The following is a 24,940-nucleotide window of genomic DNA, read 5'->3' on the forward strand; positions in this document are numbered from 1 at the left end:
ATTAAACACAACAGGGATTCAAATATTGAAACTCTCACGATTAGTCAGTTAACAGAACAGAAAACTCCACCAATTCTGATAATCAATTCATTGATTGTAATTTTTTCACTATAGTGGCAGAATATTTGGTTTTTGCATTCACAAAATTCCAGCTTTACTCTATTGACATCAAATGAAATGCAATACAATGGGTTTGGACTGACAGCATCTTTTCTAAGTGTTCTTTAAAATCACTTCTCAAACCTTTCTTTTCATGTGATTTTATTTATATTTCATTACTTTCTGTTTGCTTTACTCTGTATGTACTCTGTTACTGTTTTACTTTTCATTTCAGTCTCTTTCTGTATTAAATGTCTTCTATTTTTTTTTTATGTGAAAGGACTTTGTAACTCTGTATGAAAGGAGCTATGTATATAAAGTTTATTTTATCATTTCGTTGTTGCAGCCATGGTACAAGAACAGGAAGTTCTTGGTAAAGCAGATTTGAAGAAGCAGTCTTGATCTGCTACCCAGAACATGTTTAAATATTCTGTAAGTATGTATTTTTTCTGCCATGTCAGCGCCTGTACCTTGATGTTGGGAGTGTAGAGGTTTCTCAGAGAAGAGAGCGCAGCAGAGAGACCCTCCGTGCTGTAGGAGACCCACAGGCCCTGCAAGATGGATGAGGAAACTCCCACTTTCTTGCTGAGACCCTTGAAGAGAGAAAGTGTAAATATTCATTACTTTTGCAGCCAGACCACAGCTGTGCGGGGGCTTGTGTGTGAGTGTGTGTAGATGTGTGTGCAGACAAATAATGGTATACCTTGAAGATATGTGCTTTGAGGATGTGATGGCCCAGCTCAATAGTCTGCTGTCGGTTCAGCTTGTTCTCCTGCCGAGAGAACCAGAAGGCCAGTAGGGTGTGACCGCTCCTGCAGAGAGGACACACAGAACCTTCAGTGCTGACTCATCAGGTCATTACATCACCTGCACAGCTGGTGCAGTCCAATTTCATTATAAAACAGGAATACAATGTTCCTGCACCTCCTTTCTGAGACAAACAGTGGACCTGTGGCTAACAAGGAGATTTGTATTCATGCACGAGTGATTGGACGACACAGTAATGGCCTTTAAAGTACATTTCAGCATGTTACACAAGAAACAGCAGCAAGTGGTTGTCAGGAAACTGATTATATTATATCATATTTCTGGTAAAAGACGAATAGTTACAGGGTGGGGTAGTCTGTAGCTTAAAATCATTGTATTACCAAATCAATTAGAGGTGCAGTGATGAGTTGATTTGCGTAAAGTTAATTGATCATTATAATTGATTCATTCTTAAAGGAATTGTTCATGTAAAAAATATAAAAAATGCTGTTTTCATCATTGCTCTGGATATAAGACTTTGGATCGACATTTTGCCTTATATTCTGACATTTTATAAACCAAACATTTAATATAGAAAACAATCGTCACATTATAAGTTGAGGCTCTAAGATAAATATACTTTAAAATCAAACCATTCTCTATCTTGGAAACAGCTGAGATTTGTTGATTCTATCACATAGTGCACATTTTGCAGCAGTATATAAACATAATATCTATAACCAATGATTCAATCCATGGTTTGTATTCACCTCCTATTAGAAAACCTGCAACATGTGGGGACTGCAAATGTTCACCCTGCAAAAACCTTGTTTCCTGACATGATGACAAATCAACAGAAATACTGTTTTCTGGGTCACTCCATTTGTTCCATCCCACCCTGATCCCATCCTGTTTTCAGGCGATAACATTTAAGACCTCTTTCTATTCATTCAGTACGATCACTTGGAGCCCCGCCCTCCTGTCGGTCCTCACCTCGGATCGCAGAGGAACTTTGTCTTCTCTCCTTCTTCTCTCCAGATGAGCCACTCCCTGAAGGACGGGTGAACAAACATCCTGGTGCCGTCCCTCCTCTTCACCAGGAACACTGACAGGTTGTCTACACGCTGCATGAAGTCTTCCCAGTCCAGCGTGCCCTGCAGATACACACACATCGTTTCCATATGGTAAGAGTGCTCAGGCACTGATGTTTGTAAGAGTGGAACAAACATTGTAGAATGCTTTTGGAAGTTCCATTTCTTTAATAACAAATGTAATATTGGGTAGATATATTCAACAATTCCCCTTGGGTTAAGAAATGTTACTTTTGTTTTTCTTACCTTATATTTAGACGTTTATGAACACAGAATGAAAACAAAACAATAATGAGATATATAGATGTTGCTCAGTTCATCAAAATGAAGACCTCCATTGCCTAACTCACAAAATGTTTTAAATAAATAAAAAGGCTTCTCTTTTTCTTTAAAATGTTAAAGCCTCTGAATGGCTTAATAGTCAAAGAAGTAAAAATCAACAAGTTATAATAATAAATAAGGATATATAATATAAGATATTTCATAATTCTAATCAAAGATAATTAGCCTCATCAGAATATATGGTTTTGCCAGAACAATGACGATTACAATTTTGAGTAGACTATTGCTAAAACTTGATTTTGAAGTCACCCTTTTTTCCAGCTAAACCGCGCCCACTTCAGAGAGAAACGTAAAGACACGTAATGCAAAATATCCAAAACTCATATGCCTTCTGGATTTGGAAGGAAATAGTGAGTTTATGTCGGACCCCATCACTCATCGTGAAAGCTGCTTGGAAAAAAACGTTTTCAGGGCCTTAAAGATAAACTGGCTTTGTGAAATATATTCAATAACGTGCCAAGACATGTTCAATTACTCATTCATTTCAGCTCAGTATAACCGAGGATAAGCTTCAGCAGACTATATTACTGGAACACAGAGGCTGTGTTATAATACATCACTGTCATTGAAGACCTTTCGATGTATACAAAGTTCTCCTCGTCTGAAGTCTTGTATATTTTAGGGTGGTTACCTGCAGCGAGCCAGCGTTGATGGCCTGATAAATCTGCTCATCGGTGAGCGGGTGCAGCGAGGCCACGGCCACATTGAGCAGAGGAAGTGCCCTCTCAAACGATGACTGTGTTGGGAAGCGCATGTTGCACTGCAGCAGGTAAACCTCCGCCAGGTTGACTGGAACCACCTGAGGAGGAAGAGGAAGGGAAGGAAAGGGAATATGAAGCGGAATGATCCTCTTCCTGTGGAGCAGCTCTTCTGGAAATAAATAATGCATCATGTTTGTTCAGCGCGTCTTCAGCTATTCTACGTTGTCTTCCTCAGAGGGGGAGAGAGTAATATTATACTTTGTCATATTTTATGGAGTGTGGGAGCACTTCTGAATACATGAAATGAAATGAACCTGGGGCTGTGAGATAAAATATTTCATAAGGAAATGCTCGCTAAAACATAATTTAGCAAAAAGGTGCTGGGTTCCAACTGTCAGAAATACTTTAAAAAACAATTTCCGCACAAAGCATGCCAGCGTTGAGGTAAATAAAAAATGCCATTACATTATTAAATTATGAGCACCGAGATATTTAAAATAACCCCAACAACCCCTCTCCTTTCTTCCATTTTGCATTTGATTCAGTGTGTTATGCAGTGGGATACACTTTCAGTCCTTATAGTTGTTATAGCTTATATTCTCATTATCTGTTACTTTTTTACATATTGGCACCAGTAAAAGTATGCCAAATGATTCATCAGCAGATCCTGTTTACAGTGTATCCATTCATTTGGAGACATATTCAATTGGATGACTTGGATGCTGGAGAAAACATAAAAACATCATGATTCTCAGGTAACTTCTGGAGTTTAAAGACGCACCTGTAATTTTTAAATAGATGTATTGAGTGTTAATGGACAACGCTGAAAATAACAATGTGTATCATGTCTGTGTGTTCAGATTTGAGTGAGTTATGACTCACTAAATAATATGATTTCCAACTCCTTTTAACCCTCCCATCATCCATTAGTCAAGCTATTTATAGTCTATGGTGAAGACACTGACAACCTTCTCCTTACCTTATAGCTGGAGCTTTTGAGAACAAGGTAGCCCTTCTCGATGAGGTCAAAGGTGAGCTTGAGGTACAGGAAGGAGCCCTGGCTCAGGGCCTTGAGGTGGGCGCTGAGCTTGCCGAAGGTGGTGTTGTCCATCTTGCCGTTGAGCGAGATGTTGTTCTGAATCTCGGGGCTGCTGTGGATGCGGTGCAGGATGTAGCCCTGCAGGTCCTGGTCTATGGCGTCGTTCTCCTCCAGGCCGTCCAGAGAGATGCGGTGGAACGGCAGCGCGTTGGTGATCTCCTGAACAGGCAGTAACTTAGTGATAAAGGTGCAGAAACATCTTGATAAATTCTCTGCACACTTAAAGGGGCCCTATACAGTATTATGCATTTGGTTTTCTCTTTTCTGTAGTGTGTTATATAGGATTTTGGTTCAAAGGTTAAAACCCCTAAGTTCATTCCAGTCCTACACACTCCCCCCCTCCCCGAAACGCCTCGATTGGACACATTTGTTTACTTCAGCGACCGAGTGACATCAGTTTATAACACTCGCGCTTCTATTGGCTAGCTCTCCAACACATTGTATGCGATAGGCTAAGGGGCGGGACTTATCCAAGCACCAATCAAAAAAGAGCCGGCCAGCTAACAGACTGGGCTCTGGTTTCAGACAGAGGGTGAAAAGAGGTGCTGCAGCACAGACAGCATGAGAAAAATAAAGGGCCTTTTTGAACATTAAAGCATGGAGACATGTCTCAGTAGAGGCAGAAAATACAAATATGAAACCTGAACATTAGCATAAAATAACTAGATAACAAACAGAAAGTATAAAATGCTAGGAAAAACAACTCTACATCTGTGTTCCTCATAAATGAAAGGTAAGGATTCAGATTTTAAAAAATATTATTTTTCACATCCTCTGCATAACAGAGGTAAAACAGAAGGGTTAGAGATAAAGACGGTAGAGTTGTCAGTGTCCTGTAGTTGAAAATAACCGGACATTTATTTCACGCCCCTTTGCTGAATTTAAAAATGAAACCTTTTCAAGGAGCTTTAACATGAAACTGCAGATACAAACAGTGGGAAACATTTCTGAAAAATGTCCTTTACCTGTAGCGTGGTTCTGACTGTGACCACCAGTTTTAGCCAGGGAGGGAACTTGTTGATGGTTTTGGAGAGAAAGGACACGATGGTGTCTCCGTAGTCCGGCTTGTGAAACTCTGCCTCATTCAGACCGTCTATGAGGATGATGAGGTCCTCTTCAGAGTTGATCTTCCTCTCTGAAAAAGAGCAGTCATCATTAAAAAAAGATATAGAGACAGACTGTAATGAAACACCCATCCGCCTGAAGGACATTCATATTTGACATGGAAACAAAACATCTCAACACAATGTCCTTGATGTTTCCAGAGCTTTGAAGCTCATTTTGGTTAAATAAGTTAGCTTCAGTACTTTGATCGTTATTATATTGAGCACATTGTGCAAAAGAAGCCTCTAACATCAAGCACCAAGGATTCAAGTCAAATAATACATCGAATGCTGAGGTCTGAAGAGGCATTCATTACAATTTGCCCAAAGCAATATGTTGGATTACAAGTCAAGTTTATGCATTGAACCAGAGAAAATAAATGAAGGTTTATTAGCAACTGAACAAAAAGACCAAATTATTTTGGTTAACCAAATGAATAAGGATTAAATATGGGCTTACTGAATATGACTTCATATAATAAGTAAACCCAGAATATATATACAATGTGGTCATTGTATGCCTTCAAGCTCAGCAAGAAGGTACTTTCGTTCAAAAATCAGCTCATAGAATAAAGTAAACGGCATATATTGAACACTTAAGCTTGACAGACTTATCAACTATAGAAATCTTCATCAACCATAAACAAAACAACCATTGACTAATCAACTAATGCAGCCCTGTGTCTCACCTTTGTAAAGTGTATCCAGGGGCTCTAGCACCCCCCTCCTGAAGGAGGCCAGGGGGTCCTGGACGCAGGAGCGCAGGCTGAGGATGCTCTGTAGGTGCGGCTCCCTCAGCATCTGCTCCCTGTAGGCCACGAGGTGCGGCGAGCGGCACAGCAGAGCCGCCACGTTGTGCACGAACTCAGGCACCAAGCAGGTGTAGGCGTTATCTGCCTGGCAGTAGTGGTACGCCACCACCTGGGGGCGACAGAGAGTTGGGACAAGATGCAGCCTCGGTCACTAAGAGAAATATAAAAGGTGAACTCTGGAAATCCAACCTCTGGGTATTGCACATCTGAGATCAGTGCCAGGGAGCATGGGAGTCAGATGACACAATTTTAAGAAATAACATTTCTTCCACAGCTCCGTCAGAGTAGAGACAGTTTTGTATTAAAGCTACAACTCATTTGGGATTGAGTCAACTTCGTGGTGGATGATTGCAGTATAATGAAACATAATACTTGTGGTTTCACTGTACGGTTTTAGATATTAATAATTCATCGCTTCCGGCTGCCGAGAGAGACTGATTCAGGAGGAGTTCGCTTGTGTGTTCTCATGTGTTACATGACTGTGGCAAAGTGTTAAACTGTCATATTTCACAGTCATGTACTTGAAACACGTCTATGATTAATGAATGGACGGATGAATAACAAGTATTTGCACGGACATGCAGTGGCATTAGAAAATAGCTGAGGGCAGGTACGTTTTCTGTCAACACAACAATGGAAGCAGGAGCGACTGAGAGCTACTCGGGACTAAAGGGTCACACAAATATTCAGAGACGGGGGCAGCGATGAGAGGGCGGTGAGACTAATCAAAATGGAATGCACATTTTTGGTCACAATAGGAGAAAGGGATTTTAACAAAAAGGGTGAAAAAGGGAGCGAGCTTAATTATTAATGCACAAGTTAACAAGATCTAATAGCCTGGCTGGGAAATGGCTTTCTGCAGGTATACATATTTCATAAGGCTCCCTGGCAAAGTTGTTTTTTCTTTTTAAAACACATCTGCATAATGCATCAGGCTGGGATCGGGATGCAGATGGCTAAGCAGCAGGGGAGGGGGACAGAGGTGCGACAGCAGACAGGAAGAAGTGCGGGAAACGGAGAGGGTTTCACACATCATACAGGTTTACGAGGCAGGCAGGTGAAAACTAGTTAAATACTCCAGAAATATTGTTTTAAAGTCAAGATTCTACAGTAAAAAGAGCGCTGTGTGAGTCCATGAGAGCTTGAAGGTGGCATAAAAGGTGTCAGTGCTTATATTTTGTATAAAAGCTACTCATTGGCTTTTCTGCCACATCTGCTGTCACTAATTGAAAGATTAAGACATTAAAAGGAGCCTTTTAAGATGCCGTTTTTAAATTACACACAGACTGAGGCCTAATATTTCACGCTGAACCACAATAACAATGGAAAAGTACTATTATAATACATATGCCCATTTTAGCGATGCGGAGATATTTCTTCTAAATAATCATGTATGCAGTTCTAGTCTTTGATGAAGAGAAGATGAAAGAAAGAACTGACAAAACCGCGGTATGCAAATGAACCCCGGACGAAATGTTTGACAATTCAGTTTTTTCCTTTTTATACAGGTCTGAAAAGTAAAGGGGAACTGGAGGTGTGGGAAGATAGAAATGTTCGTAAGTGACTCGGGCTCACACACGTAATAGTGATATAGGGCCATCAATTAGGAGCTGGAAATGTCATATTCAAATCATTACAAGCAGACTTATTTTCATTCAGAGCAAATGAATGAGTAATAAATCATCTGCATTTGTAAAAGAAGCCAATGGGTGTAGAAGAAGTATGTATGTATAAAGACAAACATTGTTTTGGAAGTCTTCTTTAGTCTGTAAATAAGGCCAAGATGTAAAAGTCATGGTCACAGGTGTATGTGTTACCTGTGACGCCAGCCTCCTCATGCCTTCTTCCTGACGTCGCCTCATCTCGGGGGTCCCGGGACAGCTGCCTCCTCCCAGGGTGCCGTGCGTGGGCTGAGGCTGGGTGAGAGGGAGCCCCTCTCCATCTGGACACAGCACAACACACTCAGGGACGACTCTAACACGTGGCACAGTCGGGCCATCTTTTCACACTGGAGTCTCAAAACAAATGCTGGAGTCGGATTATGCAGCATTTAAAAAATACTATCATTTAAAGATGGAGTTCAGGAAAGACCATTCATCAAATTGCCATCTTCACTGATCATTAAAAACACTAGAGAAGGGAATAAAGGCCAGGCAGAAAAGGGAAAGACATATATTTATATCAATAATCTCAGTATCAATAACATATGCTCTCACGCTATGGTTTTCCTGCTATGGTTTTCCTTAAAACCCTTCCAAAAAACAAACTTGGAAATCGTATCTCCCAAAAAATGGAAGCTTACGTTTGGGTGAGTTCTGAGGGCTGTCGGAGGCTATCTGTCTCATGCGGGTGCCGTGGCAGCTGAGTGCCACCAGGCGAGAGATGATGGCGGTCTTGCCGAAGCCGATGTTGCCCACGACCGCCACGCCGCGGTTGGTGCTGGCGTTGGGGCTGTTGAGGTGCGCGTCGATCTCCTGGAACAGCCACTCCCGGCCTGTGAAGACCGAGTCCATGGTGATGCTGGGCACCTCGAACAGCAACGGTTTGAGGGCGATGTCTTGAGGCCGATACGGTGCAAAACGCACTGAAGGGTCAGGGAAACAGAGGATTACAGTTATAAACCACATTTATGTACTTAATCTCCCCCGCTGCAGTATTGCATCTGGAGATTGAATTAGAAAAAGTCCCTATACCAACATGCTAATAATACTCATAGGTGCATACATACTATATATGATTATCACAATATATAAACACATAAACAGCCACATATTAGCATAAACAAGTAACAAGTACCAGTATTGGGAGTATTTCTCAAATACAATAAATATTTGTTGGATGCTAATTGTTTGATTATTGAATTCATATTTTACTCATTAAAATAATGTGAGATACATGTGTTCATGAATAAATGTAATTATAGTTTAAAATCTAAAAGGAAAACAATAATATTTATGTAGTAAAACATTAAAGAACGACATCACTGCATTTTTTTAATAACCTACAGGAAAGTGCTGATTCTTTGATTACATATATACAAATTAGAAAATGATTCAAAGTTATATTAATGTGCTTTAGGATTCTGTGGATAAATACGCTAGGTTGGTTAAATGAGAGGATGTTCGGGAGATAAAAAGCATTCAGTATAATATTTTATTATAAAAAAGTATAAAATAATATCTTAACAATCCAGAATTGTTTTGCTTTTAGTGCAACAAGTCCAGGGAGCAACTACTTTAAGTGCCAATCTAGAACTTTGATTTTCCTTACTGGGGGAGTTATTAAACGGAAGTCCTCCAGAGGTTAGGCCTCCTTTCAACAGCACATATGGACCATTAAGGACTAATGGGGGTAAAATGAATCTGGTACTAACTTGTCAAGTAGTGTGAACAATTCAATGGACAATTTAGTGTGCTGTTCCTGGGTGTCACCTCCTGGGTCCAGTGTTATAAAACTGATTTAAGCTTGGAGACTAGACTTATCGTCTCATGTTCTATCTGGTGTGTGATTCATATCTGTTATAACTCAGCATCTGGCCATTACACCTGATTGGGGAATTTGTACGTGAATAATCAAAACACTTTCCTGGCAAGAGCTTGTGCCGCTTTGACTCGTAATGCAAGCTTACCGGCAACAGTGAGCAAATTAAAATTAAAGTAACTTACGTGACTGGGATTGCCAGGCATGGGTGTTATTAGCGGAAGCTGAGACGAACAGCAAGCCAAAGACAGAGACAGAAACACAGGAAGTGGAAGAGGTGATGAGGGAGGAGAGGGAGAAAGAGAGAGAGACAGTGAGCAATGGGAACAGGGCAGCAGTTTATCAAAGCACAAGGTTAGCTGTAGCTCAATGAAATCATCACATGATGTCAGGAACATGGGCAACCACCAGACCGGGGTCGATTACTAATTGAAATCCTTTGAATTACGTCGAGAGGTATAGTTGGGGAAGGATCGCACTTTTGGGAGAATCTAATTGGTTCCATTGCGCCGGACAAGATCAATCAATCCCCATAAAAATAATTGAATCCAGGACTAGCAGTAATTCGACCTTGCGATGAGGGACTCCCACCTCAACTCAGCAGACCACTGTTTGTGAATTACAGGCTGCTACGTCTTCACATAAAGAAATCAAACAGTACAAGAGACATTTTGGAAAATGAAATAAAAAATGGATTTGCAACTTTTGTTTCCTTATGTTTCCTGCATTTGATCAGGGTGCTGCTGGTTGGATGTGCCAGTGCATCCTTTTTTCTTTACACTAGCAAAAGCCTACTGAGAGTCCAAGCTGTAGGAATTATATATCAGACTTGTCAGATAAGATGTTTGGATCTTGTCGATTTTTTTGTGTTTCAGCATATATTTATATAATAAAGGTTGCAGGTACAGTAATGCAAAATACATCAGGGGGCAAGGGTGTATTTCCCCTGTAAATGAGTCCAATTTGCATTTTGTTTACACAACATAATGAGCTGAAATTGTATTGTAATCTTCTTCAAGACACGTTCCAAAGTGCTGTTGCAAGCATGACTTTTTTTTCTCCCAGGAATGCTAATTGTAACCGCAGAGTGAGAAAGAAATGTGCTGATCATGCTGAAGATATTCTTACTTATGCAAACAGCAGAAAAATGTACACACAGATATACGGAGGAGTGGATGTAAAGCTATCATCGCTTTATACTGAAAGGACAGCTAGCACTGCACAAACATACACACACACATACCATGTATACATCACTTCAGGGGACATTACATTGACTTACATGCATTTCCTGGAGACTTATCCTAACCTTAACCATAACCAATACATGCCTAACCCTAACCCTAAACCTAACCAAGTCTTCACCCTAAAATTAATGATTCCCCTCATGGGGACCTCCATTTTGTCCCCATAAGGGAGGCGAGTCCCCACACGTGACTATGTAAACAGATGTAGGTCCCCACAAGTATAGTAATGCTAGAACACACACACACACACACACACACACACACACACACACACACACACACACACACACACACACACACACACACACACACACACACACACACACACACACACACACACACACACACACACACACACACACACACACACACACACACACACACACACACACACACACACACACACACACACACACACACACACACACCACACACACACACACACACACACACACACACACACACACACACACACACAGAGAGATTCTCTAAGATGCAAATAGCACTACTCTATTCAGTCTATAATTCACAAACTGATGTAATATCCTTCCAGTTGGGTGTCACGCCGTGAAAGAATGGACCTGATGCAACACTGGTGATGGGCAGTGCAAAAACGACCCACTGCCGCCATTAAAAACACTATAGGCCTGCAGGAGTGAGAGGCTAACATCTTCTCTGTTTTAAGAGCTGCTAATCCAATTATCGTGGGGGTGAATGAATGCCCGTAAAGTTATTCCGTCCATGTGGATTTACTAAACGCACCCTCGTACTATCGGGCGCCATCCTCCAAATGGCAGAAACGATTAAACATTAACACGCTTAAGTCGTGCCGCCACCGCTGCTCCACTGTATCAGGTATTCTAGGAAAACATGGCAGCCATGTTGTCAACGGGGGCTGAGGGAGTTGTTTTCCAGGATGGAGAAAGCTAAAAAGTGTGTGCGAGGGATGGATGGCAGTGGCTCATAATCCTGCTCATAACACTTCCCCCCTACTCAGGTGAAGTTAAGCGAGGTATCACTCCACTACAGCAAACCCTCCACGGCCAGACGGAGCGAGAGTCTCAGACGTTTTAATTATTCACCAGGTGAGGATGACTCACGGTGGCTGAGCAGCGCTACGAAGGAGGGAGAAGAGGAGGAGAAGCAGAGGAGGAGAGGAAGAGATGGGAGGAAAAGATGGGAGGAAGAGAGGAAGCAATGGGAGGAGAGGTGTAAATGATCCGTCTGCTTGTTGTTACTGGTCCGGGGAGTGTGGTTCTATCGTGTCAGGTGACTCTTCTTATGGCACGCGTGGGAGTTAGTGGATGTGTGAGTTTGCTGTCTGGTTTTTCAGACCTATAGTTACAATTCCAGTCATTTCTCCTCTAGCAGCGGATGGCTAGAGGAGACAGGATCTTACATAATTTCTCAACAAAAAAAAAATCTTATGTAATTTGAACAAAAGGCTTAGAACAGCACCATAAATCTGGAAGCGCCTATACATGATGGATTTCTTCAGAATGTGCTCTAATCTTCCTTATGGATGCAAACTGTCACATATTGTTTCCTTGCTGGCAGAATATTTACTGACTTACTTAGGCTTTTAAGACAAGCACAAAGGAAGTATGTCAATATGTTATATAAGAAGGACACCTCTTAATATAACCTCAAAACATTGATTTGAGATTGCTCAACATAAACATTTGTTATCAGCTTAAAGGCAAGAGGTTAATTCAGAGTTGTAGAACAGTAAGAATAAGTGAATCTCCAGAGGCTTGAATATCATCTGAAAAGCTTCAGTTGTTGTGTTGCAAACATGTTCTTGCACTGTCATCACATCTGCACTAGTTATCAGCAATAGGGGCTCCCTTTAATCTGTGTTTGCTATACATAAACTGTACTTACTCTGTATTTCAAATGAATGTTGACATGCAGCTGTCTTATTTTCTACGGATGTTCATTCAGACAATTATTAAAAATGTTTCCAAAGAATGTGACTCAAACCATTTGTTTTGGAGTATTTTCAGCTGCGGATTAACACATGTGGTGCTTTAGTCAATATTTACAGCAGCAGGATGTTGTGCGAACGACTAGGAATAAACCAAATTCCCACGGCGATATCATATATAACCAAGCTTTGCATAGACACAGACACTTTTAGTTAGCGCCATAAATTCACTTTTGGCATTTTCACTGGATTTTTTGACAATAAGAAAAATATCTCCAACTTTACCCTTTAAATATCTAATCAATTACAGCGCTACCGAGAATTTCCAACACTTATTATTTAAGTTGCTTCGGCTGTCAGTGCTTATTTATGAGAGTAATAAAACCCACTGCAGTTGAAAATATTTGTATCATCCGAAATCTGCAACCATCAGCTCACACAAGGCCTGTTTTGTGTATGAAAGCAGTGAAAGAGAGACGAAGAGTGGGAGAAGGTGAAGATAAACGAGGGAGAGAGTGTGTGTGCAGCGAACAATTATGTGAGAGTTTGCGGTGAATAGATAAGGTGGGTGGTAAATCTTAGAGGTAGGCAGGCAGGAGCACAAGAAGGTCCGTAACAGTCTGACTCACTCTGCTCAAAACAGCAGCACGGCTCGGGCCCCCGATGGCCGGCATCAAAAGAAGCTTCGACAAAAACAAACTGGTAGGAAGATACATATGTCAGCTGGTTAGCACCTGACTTACACAAAACCAGTCTACTTCTCCTCTAGTTCATCTGAAACTCTGCATCCAGCATCTCAATCAAAACAACCAGCAGGTCTCTTTCTGTGATGCACAACAGGTTTAAATAACTGCTTCCTGTGGCTTTATGCGCTCAATAATATAATAAATACAGGCAGTAAAAGCTACTGCGTCTGTACCGAACACTTTGAAGATGAATTCATAACATTGGTATTTGAAATCTAACATTCAAATGCAGCGCTTGCATGTCTAATCATTCTATACCCAATACTTCTGTAAAGTTTGAGATTAATATTTGGGCTCGGTTATATTATCAGTATTACACGGTTTGTGGAATTAGATACCAGTGGTGGCTGCTGAGGGTTTATTCCGACTCTTGTGATCGAAACAATGTTTGTAAAGAGTGTTGTAAAGTCCAAAAGTAAACATTTATTTAATAGAAAATAGAGGTTATCATTTCCACAAAAATGTTTAGACATGATTACATACGAGGAGAGGAGAGTGGCTGGTCCAAGGTAGCTTGAGCCAGCCCTAACTTAAGCCTACTCTCAAATGTGGAAAGAATGCTTGCTTCCCACCTACATGAACAGAATAACATATTTAGAGAGTGGGCAACACGCAGGTGTGGATGACAAAATCTCAACTTTTTTTTAAATCTGAGAAAATATTCTATTCTATTCAATCGATATTGGCTGCCGTTTAGCCTCTCATAACACAGACATTTTCCAATGTATGTAGGTTTTACATTGAAAATCATATTAGATTTTTTAAGAGATCCGTAATCTATTATGGAAAATGTCCTCTTTCATGTATTTTTTCACATCCATTTTCACATGTATCGCTAGATTGTTAAGACATTTCAAAAGTTTAGGAAGAAAGTAAACTAATCCATCATTTAGGGATTCCCTATCTATTAAGTCTATAACCTCACATTTCAGGAATAAAGGTATTTGGAATGTGTCCTCGTATGATCTGCCGGGAAAACCCCTGTTCTTGGTGTCTCTTGCCGTGTCTCCCTCTGTCTTGTTCTCGTGTCTCCTGGTGAATCTGCCGGAGCAGTGCACTCAGGGAGGCTCTGACACTGATCCGACGAGGCATGCTAGGACGCAGTCGGTTAGCTTGTAAACACACTTGGCTGCCCTCAGAGGAGGAAGGTTGGGGAACAACCACTGATACAGCGACGCCTTAAGAGAAAACTACCCCGTCTTCCCTTTCTCTGTCAGCTCCATCTTTCTCCCTACCTTCTCTCTTTTCTTCCCATCTGTAGACAGGAATCACATCCCAGCTCAGCAGAGCGCACTCTCAGCTAAGTGGGGTCTTAACAGGTGTTTAAAACACACAGGGGGGCATATTTGTGTTCGCTTGAAGGGCAGAGGGTTGCCATTACGCTGTTCATTACTGGCGAAGTGACAGAAGAAGAAGAGGCGAGGGGACAAATAATGTTGTGACATAAGGCCATTCGGTCCTTTGATTAGGAGGATGTGGAGATTTGCTGGATCACGGAGGGCGCTGGCTGTGTGATAGGCTTGAACAGTGTGCAGTGGGGTGGACGCCACACACACACACACACACACACACACACACACACACACACACACACACACACACACACACACACACACACACACACACACACACACACACACACACACACACACACACACACACACACACACACACAACACACACACACACACACACACACACACACACACACACACACACACACACACACACACACACACACACACACACACACACACACTAGTTTCTAAAACGCACAGCATGGAAGAGTCACTGATCTAGTTTCAGAGCAGAGCTATATACTGTATGCAGACTTTAGCATCTGAAGCGCATGGCAAACTGCAAATCCACCGTCCCTTTTCTGGAATATATGAAAATAACTTGTTCGTCACGCAGCTTTCGTCTCGCGATGCTCAGCTGCTTTGAGTTTGTTGTTGGCGGATGAAAAACAGAATAGTGTGTTATTGTTCGCTCCTGTGTCTGATGTGAAACTAATCGCTAATGGCAGCCAAACCTTAAACAAAGCAGCTTTTTTGAAAGAGACAGAAAAGTATGGTTGTAGGTTTAAAACTTTTACCAACAGCTAGCATTTACTGTTTTTTTTACAACTCTTTTTCACATTTTATGTCAAAATGTGCAGCTTTCATGGACACAAGGTTAAAGGACAGTGATTTTTTTGTGTGTGCTCACCTCTCAGGTCCTGCCCGGAGCGACCCGGCCCGCAGGTGGTGCTCTGTCTGGGCATGCGCAGCGAGGTGCGTAATGGAGTGTGTCTCTGCTCATCCAGGTATGCCAGGTCCTCCAGGTGGGCTGAACTGGTAGCTGTTGTTGCATATATTTGATAGAAGACAGGGAAAGTATTTCAGAGAAAGAGGGGGGAAAAGATACTATTGTCAACATGTGTATGTACATTGAGAGACACTTACAGTCAACAAGCACTACAAATAAAGACAAAAGAAGGTTGTACTGGTTCATGCCAGTGTCTTGAGGCAGTTGTCAGGCTCCCGCGCTCACACTTGCTAACTCCAACAGGAAGGAGCAAGCCAGCCCTACATGGTGCTGTCCTAAAAACTCCCTCCTCTCAGTGTCTGTCACGCGGCACGGAGGCAGATGCCATCCGGCCCCTCTCAGGATTAATTAGCTCAGCAGACAAATGTCTTATTCATGGAGTGAGCTCCGTCTGACGCTGGCTGCTGATTGTTCACACCATGCTGCGTCTTCGGGGGCCAACGCTCGTAACCAGTGAATGTTAAATGAGGATAGACCCCGTCACCAGTGTGAGTAAACAACGGAACCCGATTCTCCGTCACACCTGAACCCCAGATAAAGGGGCGGGAGTGAAAGAGAAAATAAATAATCTGTTAGAGATGTATTAAATGGCCAGCAGCTGATTGGTCCGCAGCTGTTTTATTTAGCAAAAACGCATAAGGGACAAGTTTCGGGGAAGCCATGCTTGATGTAGCAGCTCTGAATACTAACTTTTGGAGAATTTAAATCTCTTTTTGGCAGATATACAGGTACCATCTTTTTTACTTGGTGGTTTGCTGTAAACCAAATGTCTCTCTGTGACAATAAAGATGAACTTAAGCCATACAAATAAATTCAGGAGATTAAGGGACTGAGGTGACCAAGCTGCCAAGTCACAACATCAAGCGGAGACACTGTCATTGACAGAGCAGTTTGTTTGTTTTTAAAATGAGCCAAAAAGTGCTACAACAGGAAACTGGTTAGAATAAACTCTAGTCATGCAGTGATAATGGAAAACCTAAGAAGAGGCTGATAAAGGAGAAAATATAAGAGACACTATATTATCCACAAAGTAGTAATTTGGGAAAATATTCTGTGTAACACTTTTCTGGGAACCTAGCCAGTGTTTTTCTATGGTAATTCTACTTTATTTAAATTGGGTTGGAATTCGTAGATGTTTCCTTAGTGGTTATATTGGTTATAAAAACACTGAGTAATTTCTGAGAATTTGGGATCATCGTGACGACAAACTGAAGAAGGCAAGAAATAGAAGTGGTGACGATTGGACTTAACTACTTTATTTGAAAGAGTGCCCTCCTTAGAATGTTGGTTATAATCCCTTAGGAAACCAGGAAGCTGGTCTGTAATCAGCAATGGTGTTAAGATTGGACACTTTCGGTAATAATCTTATCATTTGACATTAATGTATTATGTCCAAATATATGTTTGTTTTAAGCCTTTCTGATCATTTGACTGCCCTTCTGATCATAACAGCAATTACATTGGAGAGTACAATGTTATCAATACATCAACAAGCTTCAAAAATAATATCCATCTTATAATCAGATGGATGTCTCCTTATAAGAGCTTGTAGTCTCTAACTCTTGAATTTGTTTTCAACATGTACAAGCACCATCAAGGTGGAGAGGTGCTGACACACCACATGAGCCCCATCACTAAAAGTGAACATTGTGTTGTTATTTAAGGTATTTTGTTATAAAAAAATCAATAGGGAATTGAGCTCTAAAATCTAATTAAAACAAGGCAAATGTCCATAGAAACTTGAAGGGAATTAGGAAACTTTGATTGAGAACAACACTTATATAATTATCGTTGATAACAAATGGAGTGCAACAATGTACAGGTTTTTTTTATAACAATAGGGAAAATAATAGTGAACAATTATTTTGTGAGAAAGAAGTAAAACAGAAGAGTTACAAACTTGGGCAAAACGATAAAATGATATTTAAGGAGTATTGTGGTATTAATTTGTTGTACTGTTTGTTTGTTTGTTGCAGTTGGAGGGTCTGCTGTGGAGGATTTATATCCTGTAACAGACATTTTTCAATAAATGTTAATACATTTCTACCTGAAATACTCTGAGGTCCTGAAATCCCAAGTCATAGTCAAGGAGTTGGGGAAATATGTAACTTGGGCTGCAAGCTCCTTCTCTCCAGTGACTCCAAAAAGCACGCCACAGTAATCCCTCTGCGGACAGGGCTCTGAGCCCAGGACCTCTCACTACCTCCTCAACACTGATCAGTCCTCTCCTTGGTCTGAGGGGGGTTTCTCTGCCTCTGGAGCTACGCCCAATGGAGTACAGATCATGTGTATGGCTCAGTGTGTATGACTGCTTGAGTCAACCCAGCCATAGACCCAGAGAAGAGCCACATGGGTTTCCCAAAATGGAGGAAAATGGCACCTCTGAGAATGCTGGAGGCCTGGCCCTGATGGGAATGTGGGTGCCGGTCATCCAACTGCACTAAAAGAGGAAACAGTGGAGCTGTTAAACCAAGGGAGAATGACTCGGGGCTAGAATGGCTCCTTTTTCTCTCTCTTTCAACTGTGTCTGAATGTGAGGAATCAAATCTGTGTGCTCATCACCTCTATCTGCAATGCAGCAGGCTCCTGAGGATCACTTTCACAGCTCCTGTGCCAATGCGCTAAGACTGCACGCATAGTGAAAAGAAATACAGAGGAAGGGAGAACTGTATGGAAGAGGGAGAGTATGAAAAAGAAAGTGTGGAATAGAGAGCCTAGCTGTTTGAGCCAACGACAGCCACACCAGACACTTCCTGTTTCAAAGAGTGACTGATAGCTTGAACGCACACACACACCCACCCACCCACCCACCCACCCACCCACCCACCCACCCACACACACACACACACACACACACACACACACACACACACACACACACACACACACACACACACACACACACACACACACAACACACACACACACACACACACACACACACACACACACACACACACACACACACACACACACACACACACACACACACACACACACACACACACACACACACACACACACACACACACACACACACACACACACACACACACACACACACACACACACACACACACACACACACACACACACACACACCACACACACACACACACACACACACACACACACACACACACACACACACACACACACACACACACACCGTCCAGAGCCAGTCACTGCATCAGCCGGGAGCCGCCTGTCATCTAAGATATGAGGTGGCTGCTGCTGCTCTAAACGCCTCAACATTCTCCTCTCACCGCCCGAGAGATGACTCGAGACGATAAATGATGGAGGTGCTGGCACTAAAACAATCATATTTCCGGGCTTTACACAGAGTATATAAGCAGAGGTAGGATTATCAGGGAAAAAATGGTTGAAAAGGAAATCAATGACACTTGTCCGCCCCCCAAATTGAATAATGTAATCTCAGGTGAGCCGTTATCTCAATTTAGTGAGATATAGGACTATAGAGTGAGTTCATAGAATGTCAGAAGGTCTTTTATAACTCTTAAGTCTTTGTGTGAGTAGGGATTCCACAATCCCCAGGTCATTATAGAAGCTGGGGTATATAGATCCTCAGGGTCAGTTCAGTTAAATGATACAAATGACTTTCCCTATTGTTGTTGGGTTTAATTTGCCAAGGTTTAGAGATGTCAGTGTGCCTACACGCCAATACCATTGAGGGGAATTAGAAAAAACCATGTGAAACATATATGAGCTACCCTGGAGACATTTACACCCCCGACAACCAGACGACTGCATGCTCATACTTTCATTTGTGAAGGGGGTGTGTTCAAACTATAAAGCCTCTTTGCTTAACCAGACAGGGAAGGCTTAAAGGGCACATACCATTCTCATTGTCATGTTCATACTAATATCTAGCACATGTTTACAAGCTTCAATGTTAGAAAAAAAACCACATTTTTCTCAAACTGTTAACCTGACCGCAGCCGTATTCACCCTCTGTCTGAAAGGCCTCGTTTTAGCGCATGTCTCTTTAAGCCCCCTCCCGAAACAGCTGAGTCTGCTCTGATTGGTCATTGTTTCCAGGTCTTCCCCATCGATTTGATACTACACCTAAACAAGACTTGCAAAACTCCCTTTTGACAAGATCAACTTTAATAAAAGATAATATCAAGTTGCATTATGGGAAATAGGATATAGCATTTAGGAGCTATTGTATGGAATACAAGACGGATGCTGCAGTTCTATTTGTGGTTCACACTACTTTACTTGAATTTGTAGGGGTAGTTGTGAGAAATAATTGGTAATGAATTAGTCCTGACGTACAATTCTTCAGTAAAATTATTTTCTGGAACTAATTATATTCCAAACGGGCTGTAATGACTCATTTCTAAAAACCTTAATTCTGTCCTTCTGAAATGAGGACTACTCTGTCTTGTTTACACCTTCCTACATATCCATCTTAAGCTCTACCAACGCACAGCTCTGCCTTCATTAGGTAATAGAGCAGCTAAACCCCCCCTCTTCGTTTTCCTCCCCGGTCCCCTTCTACTCTCCCTCTCTCCCCACACTTCAAAGCGAGTCTCTCTCCGTCACTCTGGGGGATAGAAACGGTTAATGCCTGGGGCTTTGATGTTCCACTGCTGTGTGAGCCCAGCCAATCCTCAGCCTGTGCTCGCCTCCCATCCCTACATCGTCTAATAATTATTTGTGGAGGAGAGAGTGAGAGGGAGCGAGAGATTACGAAACTCTACTTTCACTCCTCTTCCGAATGTATCCGTCTCCCTCTCCTTCAGAATTCATGTTCCTGACAAATACAAATGCATTCAGAAACATTATCATGTTTTTTTTTCTCCCCCGCTGCCTCTCTCTCTTTATTTTTTGCATCATCTGCAGCTTATAGTACGTCTTTTAAGCCGTCTCCAGCTCACTCAGGCTCCTTTGAAGGTCTGGGTATTGAGGGGCGGGGATGAGATCGAGGGTGAATCTCTAAACCCCGGCAGAGTCGCTTCGCTGCCAGACAGCAGTGTCAAACAGCAGAACACGACCGGCATAAATAGAAGGTCATAGCTGCGGCGACGGGCCTTGTCAGGCATATTAGTGTTTAGTGAAATATTAGGTGCGTGTCTACAGTACGTGCAAACGCTTTTTCCTCCCTTTTGCCAGTGGGAGTGGGTGAAGTGCATAATAGAGCTCATCGTCTGTACCAGCCTCTCTCAAGATGAGAACAATAACACAATCAGGCCCATTAGGACTGCTTCGCTGTTATGAAACTGACATTTTTCATGATACATTTGCTGTTATTTTTCCGAAGGCTCAGAAACACACATCAATGAGACTTCTGTCAGCAACACAAATGCCTGTTTTGTATGTGATATCCTTCCAGCCGCAGTATGTTCTCCTGCTGAAGCTGTTTTTCCCACACTATTATTCTGCTCTGTGGTTTCGATCCACACCACAGGGTTGTAATAGTTGAACTAAATACCACCATGGATTTGCCTCTAGCCAAAATGTAAACACAAACGCTCAAATTTTGAGGAACAAGAGTTGTTTTTCCAGATAGTTAAGGAATGTATTTAAAATGACAAAAGAAAAGACTAAAAAAAACACAATTTATCTCCTCTTCTAACCAAGCCTCACATTTGAGAAAGTTGAGGCTGGTTTATCACAGATTAGCAGGAGTAATATGCTGTGGAGGTTTGAGATTTGTGTTCAATTTGTTCAGAGATGAACTGGTTATATGAAGGTTTACAGATGACATTTTTCCCTACTGAACCTCTGGCGGTCAATAATTAACCAAACTATGGGATATTTGTGTCTAAAATCTGAAAAACTGCTTATAGCCAATGACAGACAAGAAAAGGTGAAGGCATTTCAAGGTGTTGAGAATGCTTTTTGAACGTTGGAGGAAAGACTAGCTGAAAGTTGGCAAAACAAATGTCTCAAGATTTAGAATCATACATACTGTATGACTCTGAAAAATCCCACACGAGGGTGATCTATTCTTCAGTTTCATTGATACATCCATGGTCACACACATGGATGTATCAATGAAAGAATTCAAAGGGAAGGATCACAGTTCATCAAGGAAGGAAACAAGCAAGGAAAGAAAACATGACAGATGCCAAATAAAGGAGCCAAAAATAGAAAGAGCAGTTCAATCCCATTTTGCCAGAAAAAGTACTCCACTTTGGCAAAATTGGTATACTGCTCTTGTAAATAACCATATTTCCAGCTCCTTAGACAAACTGTCCTCCCTTAGTACTTCCTAAGGAGAGTAAGGGAAAGAGGAAGGGGACTCACCAGCCACAGAGTTAGGGCGGGGCATGAGGTACAGAGGGATGGAGTGGGCGGAGTGGGAGGACATGCTCTCCAGGTTGCGCTCAGGGATTTTGTTGAGGCTGTAGGTGGAGGCGGTCATGTTTTCATCCACCCGGTACAGGAACGAGTCCATGCCTGATTTCTGGGACTGCCACAGCTTCAGGTTTCCCCGGGAGCCCTCGCCGTATTTCCCGCCTCGCTCCATGTTCTCTGAGTAGCTGGTCAGTGTGGCTGCAACAGAACCAAACATCAATGTTAGTTATGTTGCATATACAGCTATGATGGGTTTATTGTGAGAAATGAGCCTCATACTTTCAGTCCATTTTCACAACCAGGGCGTCTGATTCCACACTTATTTATGGATGTTCTGAACGCAGGTGTTCATTATTGTTGCATGGAAACAGTGTTGGCACCTGTATTGACATCAGCGCTTCACATCAGTGAGCGATTATCTCTCCTGTTTTCTTGCTAACAATGCGGCAGTGGATGTCAACATGACATAAGCAACTGAATTGTCTTCCCGTAGGAAGAGAGACTGGTTCTGACTGTGCATGAGAAGTACCAAAGTCTGTCTGGAAACTCAGATGTTTACATTTTGAGCTAAAGGGGACATGAGAACGTTTTTGGGGTGATTCGAACAAAGCTGTGAAATGAGGCATGTTCCCACTGACGGTCACAAGATGTAACTCTCAGGTATCAGAGGCTTTGAATCTAACAGGATGAGCAGGTAAGGTCGAATATTTTTGTTTTTTCAATCTTGTATTTTATAGACAGTTATTTGGTTTCTAGCTTGGCATTATTTGCTTTTTAACACTTGTAATTCTCTTCTCACCATACTGGACGCAAATACATCTCTTATTAGTTAGTTAGTTCGTTACTTAGTACGTCTGTTGTTTTAAACCTTTAAAACTCATATACACATGTACAATAAATAATAATAACAATAATCAGCCTCTACTTTTGAAATAGTGACATTCCAAAGCAAAGTGTAGGCTAAAGCCTTAGCATACCCTTTATACATTTAGTATGTGGTATATACTGAAAATAAAGACTCAAAATAAAAAAATTGTTTATTTAATATACGCAAAAAATCCCACCTAAATTCATATACACTCATATAAATAAGTGTTCACACCAATGTTTTATATTTGCAAATCATCTTCATCTTAGTTGCAATGTTTTTGGTAGATATATTGTTTTGTTTTTTAAGTGAATTATAATAAAAGTGTATTATACATTTTGCTTTTCAAAACTATTCCCCATGTAGCTCCATTGACTGTTTTATATCTTGCATTTGGTCCTATTTTTGTAGAAATGCAAATACCTCTTAGTTCATACAGTCTTACTCAAATTTAAAATAGCTTCTGGATACAGTGGGGAGGCATCTTTCTTTCTACTTTATACATCAATTGTGCCGTTTTAAATGTCCCCAGATTTCTAAAAGAGACTGTGAGTTTAAAAATAATGTGTTGGTTTGTTAATGGAACAAAGGGGAAATATATTGAATAACTCTAGCCTTATCCTTACAGATTTGTTAAAACTGTTCTTTATAAATCTGTGTGTGTATCTCACCGATAATCCCGCTGTCCCTGCTCTCCAGGGTGGAGGTGGGACTGGTGACCGAGCCGTAGGCACAGTCTCTGTTGCCGGCCTGGCCAGGCATCGCAGGAGGGAGGGTGGAGCAGGGGCTGCCTGCGGGGGGGGAGGCGGTGCTGCTGGTCAGGGTGGAGCACGGGCTGATCCTCTGGTTCTGGCCCTGGAAAAGACAGAAACAACTTTGAAAAACGCTTTGTTGTGTTCAGATAATTCAATGAGTGCACACTAGTACAAAAGGCAAAGTAAAATGTTTGAACTTTTAATATCCGAGTCATATTCAGAGTAAAATGTCACTTCAATATCGCTGTTTTCAAAAGCTTAGAACCCCGCTGCCTCTATGTAGTTGGTCCTTCAAAGGCTTTCCTCTCCCACACACATACAATCATATAATACATTATATTTATAGCAATTTTCAAAAATAAGGGTTTGGAATAGCTTCAGCAAGAATTATGTAATGCTACACAGCTCAAACATACACATGTACAATATGTTGACTAGGGCTGTGCATCTTCACTGGTCTCACGATTCGATTCGATTACGATTATCCTGTCAACGATTCGATTCAATTCGATATCCCGATGCATCACGATTCATACCAATGCGTTGCATCCTCAATTTTCTATATTACTGCACATGGCTTATTTTTCATCAATGCATACATGCAGTAAATACATATAAACTCTCTTTTTATTATTTAGAAAGTGCTTCAGAAATCAATAACATAAATGTCTTGACATTCATTTATAAACCAAAATAAATGAATTGTAGGTCTAGCCTCCCTATATCCGTGTGTGAAGTTGTTCCATCCTCAAAAACAAAAAAATAATGCTTCTGCAGTCTAGCTGCAGCTTCTAGCAACGGTCTTCTGTTAAAAAAAGACACTGAATGTCCTGAATGTGGCATCACCATAGACTGTGTATATAAGGGCATCACACACAGGACTTGAGTCTGAACACAGCAGACAGGAGTATTTACAATAGCATACAAACAAAAATACTGCATGTGGGTGCACACTTACATTCTCTGTCTTACTGTTACATAAATCCCATGAATGTATGAGATTAAATTAGCTTCATTATATCTCAGTGATTAAGTGAATACTAAAGTTTCTATCGGGTCACTATCAGCCTGTCACTCATTATATTCAGGGGGGGGCGGGGCTTAGAGGAACAGAGAGGAGACGGTGATCGCGGAAGCTTTTTTCCTCCTGCCTTCACAAACTTTACACACGTATATATCGTCTGAAAATTGCTAGAGGACATTCATACTCTGTAATCCAAGACTTAATTAAATCCACCAAAAACCTGACATGATTGTAACGCGATTATTTTTGAAAAACATAAATCCCG

The 24,940-nt window shown here is 41.4% G+C and overlaps 1 protein-coding gene across 16 annotated transcripts in view; it reads right to left on the bottom strand.

Annotated features, from left to right (window-relative positions):
- tanc2b (tetratricopeptide repeat, ankyrin repeat and coiled-coil containing 2b) overlaps positions 1–24,940 on the bottom strand; it is a 170,137-nt gene that overhangs the window by 15,391 nt on the left and 129,806 nt on the right. For 10 of the 16 annotated variants that reach the window (XM_034218062.1, XM_034218070.1, XM_034218069.1 and 7 more), the window contains 13 exons: positions 23,568–23,751; positions 21,978–22,226; positions 15,603–15,734; positions 9,660–9,698; positions 8,297–8,578; positions 7,812–7,936; positions 5,872–6,103; positions 5,045–5,214; positions 3,960–4,253; positions 2,911–3,078; positions 1,840–2,000; positions 803–911; positions 570–692 (listed from right to left, as the gene is read on the bottom strand). In XM_034218062.1, the coding sequence (XP_034073953.1) occupies positions 570–692; positions 803–911; positions 1,840–2,000; positions 2,911–3,078; positions 3,960–4,253; positions 5,045–5,214; positions 5,872–6,103; positions 7,812–7,936; positions 8,297–8,578; positions 9,660–9,698; positions 15,603–15,734; positions 21,978–22,226; positions 23,568–23,751 (2,268 nt within the window). The remainder of the gene's footprint in view (positions 1–569; positions 693–802; positions 912–1,839; positions 2,001–2,910; positions 3,079–3,959; positions 4,254–5,044; positions 5,215–5,871; positions 6,104–7,811; positions 7,937–8,296; positions 8,579–9,659; positions 9,699–15,602; positions 15,735–21,977; positions 22,227–23,567; positions 23,752–24,940) is intronic. The other 6 variants (XM_034218077.1, XM_034218068.1, XM_034218067.1 and 3 more) reach the window with 3 other exon arrangements.

This window comes from Gymnodraco acuticeps, unplaced genomic scaffold, assembly GCF_902827175.1.
Source record: "Gymnodraco acuticeps unplaced genomic scaffold, fGymAcu1.1, whole genome shotgun sequence".
NCBI classification, from domain to species: domain Eukaryota; kingdom Metazoa; phylum Chordata; class Actinopteri; order Perciformes; family Bathydraconidae; genus Gymnodraco; species Gymnodraco acuticeps.